This window comes from Cornus florida, unplaced genomic scaffold, assembly GCF_030987335.1.
Source record: "Cornus florida cultivar Cherokee Brave unplaced genomic scaffold, ASM3098733v1 CherokeeBrave_3.0.0_Hap2_Chr08, whole genome shotgun sequence".
NCBI lineage: Eukaryota > Viridiplantae > Streptophyta > Magnoliopsida > Cornales > Cornaceae > Cornus > Cornus florida.
The window spans coordinates 26157144-26160971 of NW_026775578.1; the positions used below are offsets into that span (position 1 = coordinate 26157144).

Sequence of the window (3828 nt, forward strand, 5' to 3'; positions counted from 1 at the left end):
GAAATTGAGCACTGAAGATCTCTGGAGGTTGGAGTGGCAAGTGTTGGAGGTGAAGATCAAACAGTGGATACGTGACAGCTTGACTAGGTATGTGATGGACTATACCATTCGGGTCTTTGAGTACAAGCAATCTTTAACTTCGTTAATTGTATCTAAGCCATCAACATATTTGAAATATTGGGTTGATGAGGCGGTTATTGATATGGACTCTATAAAAGTTGAGGGGCGAACTCCGTTGGCACTCCATTTAATTTGGATCATTCAGAGTTTAGTATGCAAATTGATTTTCAAGTCCAAACACTACAATGATGTTGACTTGGCTCTTTCGTTCGTGATGGACAATGTTTTTTACATTTTTCAGAGAATTATAGGCTGTCCAGAATTGAGGATGATGATTGGCTATATGATATGTTAAACAAATTAATAGAACTTCTTGTTAAGAGTTTAATTTGAATAAATCTCTATTTGTCCTAGTCTTTAGGAGTCTGTTGGTTTATCTAGTCTTTAGGAGTATCCTAGTAGTGATGCAAGTCTGGTTCAGATATGCGGAACCATTTCCATATTTTGTGTTCAGTTTGTTATTTTACACCTCTATTTAATTAGGTGAATGCAATAAGAAAAATATAGCAATTTCCATTCTTTATCCTCTCTAATATTTATCTTCTCAGTTCTATATTGTGGTATCAGAGCCATAAGTTCAAAAGAGTGTAGTGGGTCTTAGTAGAGCAGCAGCCTCTCTCTACTCACTCTTGTGTTGCAGCAGCAATCACTAATGGCATCTAAAAATTTCGTGCAACCAGCTATACCTCGCTTTGATGGTCACTATGACCATTGGAGTATGTTGATGGAGAATTTCCTGAGATCCAAAGAATATTGGCATCTTGTGGAAATTGGTGTTGCTAAACCGTCGAGTGGAGCAGCGTTGACGGAAGCACAGAAAGCGAAGCTGGAAGAATAAAAAGTGAAGGATCTTAAAGTGAAGAATTATCTATTCCAAGCAATTGATCGTTCGATCCTAGAAACTATTCTCTCGAAAGATACTTCCAAGCAAATTTGGGATTCGATGAAAAAGAAGTATCAAGGCAATGCAAGGGTGAAACGGGCACACCTTCAAGCACTTCGCACTGACTTTGAAGCACTTCATATGAAGCCGGGAGAGTTCCTTTCTAACTATTTCTCAAGAATGATGGCGATTGCAAACAAGATGCGTATCCATGGTGAAAAGATGGAAGATATTACAATAATCGAAAAAATTCTTCTATCGATGACCTCAAAATTTAATTATGTCATTTGTTCTATTGAGGAATCGAGTGATATTGATGCACTTTCAATTGATGAACTACAGAGTTCACTATTGGTTCATGAGCAAAGAATCAATCATGATGTCAAAGAGGAGCAAGCATTGCAGGTCACAACCAATAATCACTCTTTAACATCAAGAGGAAGAGGCCGAGGCTGAGGACGAGGAAGAGGTAGAGGTAGTAGAGATGGCAGACTCACACATTACAAATCAGAAGATCACCATGTTTTTTATTCCCAAAGCAGAGGCAGAGAGCGTGATAATCAGCATTCATTTGATCAAGAATCAAAGCCATTTGATAAATCAAATGTCAAGTGCTACAGATGTCATAGGTATGGCCATTATCGTAATGAATGTCGAACAAAATTACAAAAAGAAATTGGTGAAAAATCAATTTTTGTAGAGAAGGAAGATGAAGTCACTCTTCTGATGGCGTGTCATACCATGGAAAAACACACACCATAACTTGTGGTATTTAGACACAGGTTCCAGTAATCATATGTGTGGTGACAAGTCAGTATTTTCTGATTTGGATGAATCCTTTCGAGGTATGGTGAAATTTGGAGATAACTCAAAAGTCTCTGTCATGGGAAAAGGTAATGTCAAAATCCGGACCAAAGAAAACATTTTTCAGACAATTTCTAGTGTTTTCTATGTTCCAGATTTGAAGAGCAATTTGCTTAGTATGGGGCAGCTACAAGAGAAGGGATATGGGATCGTCATTAAAGCAGGAACGTGCATATCGTCATTAAAGCAGGAACGCGTCGAATTCAAGATCCAAATAAGGGTCTAATTGCTCAGGTTAACATGACGGTAAATCGGATGTTTCTGATATATATCCAGAATGCTTTTTATTCTTGCTTCTCTTCTAAGGTGAAAGATTCAGCATAGCTATGGCATTTTCGCTATAGGCATCTGAACTTCACTGGATTGAAGACTCTATATCAGAAAAATATGGTGATGGGCCTTCCACATATTGATATTCCTTCACAAGTTTGTGAAGAATGTGTTGTTAGCAAGCAACGTCGTGATCATTTTCCGAAAAGGAAAGCATGGAGAGCAAAAAGGACTTTGGAGTTAGTCCATTCAGATATTTGTGGTCCTATAAATCCAACATCTAATGGTAACAAGAGGTATTTTATTACGTTCATTGACGATTATAGTCGCAAAACGTGGGTTTATTTTTTATAGGACAAATCTAAAGTTTTTTCAATATTAAAAAATTATAAGGCTCTTGTTGAGAAAGAAGTTAGGAGAGCTATCAAAACTCTTCGAACAGATCGTGGTGGAGAATACACCTCACGAGAATTTGCAAATTTCTATGAGATGCATGGCATTAAAAGGCAACTTACAATAGCCTACACACCACAGCAGAATGGCGTATCCGAGAGGAAAAATCGTACAATCTTAAATATGGTGCGGAGCATGTTGACTAGGAGAAATGTCCCAAATAATTTCTGGCTTGAGGCAGTGAATTGGAGTATTCATATATTGATTAGGAGTCCCACATTAGCTGTCCAAAACATGACACCTGAAGAAGCATAGGCTGGATGCACACCAGCCATCGACTATTTCAAAATTTTCGGGTGCATAGCGTATGCTCATATTCCAGATGAAAAGAGGAAGAAGCTCGATGACAAAGGAGAAAAATGTATCTTTCTCAGTGTTAGTGAACATTCAAAGGCCTATAAATTATACAATCCCATCACCAAGAAGATCGTCATCAGTAGAGATGTGGTATTTGATGAAGAAAGAACATGGACATGGGCGGTTAGTACTTCAGGGCAGCCCATTCCAGTCAATTTTGATGTTAAAAATGAAGAAAGTTAGTCCTCTCCTTCAGAGCAACAGTCCTCTCCTACAGAACAGCAACAAATTCCATCTTCTCCTCATTTATCAACATCTTCATCTGGAAGAGATCAACCTACATTATCACACTAGTCACGACCTCAACGTTCTAAGAGTTTACCAGCATGGATGTAAGATTATGAGGTAATTGGGATTAATCAATTTAATGACCCCATTACCCATTATGCTCTATTTTCAGATTGTGATCCCGTTACATTCCAAGATGCTATCAAAGACCCAAAATGGCAGAAGGCAATGGATGAGGAGATTACATCCATTGAGAGAAATAACACTTGGGAATTGACAAATCTTCCCAAAAGGCAAAAGTCAATTGGGGTCAAGTGGATCTACAAAACAAAGCTGAATGGGGAAGGAAAGTTGACAAGTACAAAGTTCGCCAAGTTGCAAAAGGATATAAGCAAGAATTTGGCGTCGACTACAAAGAGGTTTTTGCTCTAGTTGCAAGACTTGATACTGGTGTTCGTCACGCACCAAAGCTTAAAAGATGTGCAAAAGACAGTGAATGTGCAATGTAGCCAAGTTTTACATTTATAAATGCCACTACTACCATTAAATAAAAATATAGCAAGGGTAAGTAGGGATCGTCCCAAGGGATTGAAGGGCTACTAGTAATGGAACAATGCTTAGAGTTAGTAGGTCGAGTAATTAAGGTTAGGTTG

General features: G+C 38.2%; 2 protein-coding genes across 2 annotated transcripts; both read left to right on the forward strand.

Moving 5' to 3' along the window:
- The first annotated feature begins 1063 nt into the window (after positions 1 to 1063).
- Positions 1064 to 1459, forward strand: LOC132269915 (uncharacterized). Its single transcript, XM_059771135.1, has one exon. It carries the CDS (start codon positions 1064 to 1066, stop codon positions 1457 to 1459), a length of 396 nt encoding a protein of 131 aa, XP_059627118.1.
- A 28-nt stretch (positions 1460 to 1487) lies between these two features.
- On the forward strand, positions 1488 to 3607 carry LOC132269916 (uncharacterized). The gene is made up of 6 exons (XM_059771136.1): positions 1488 to 1632; positions 1786 to 1896; positions 1963 to 2087; positions 2531 to 2780; positions 2895 to 3125; positions 3348 to 3607. Exons 1-6 carry the CDS (start codon positions 1488 to 1490, stop codon positions 3605 to 3607), a joined length of 1122 nt encoding a protein of 373 aa, XP_059627119.1.
- Positions 3608 to 3828: the final 221 nt, after the last annotated feature.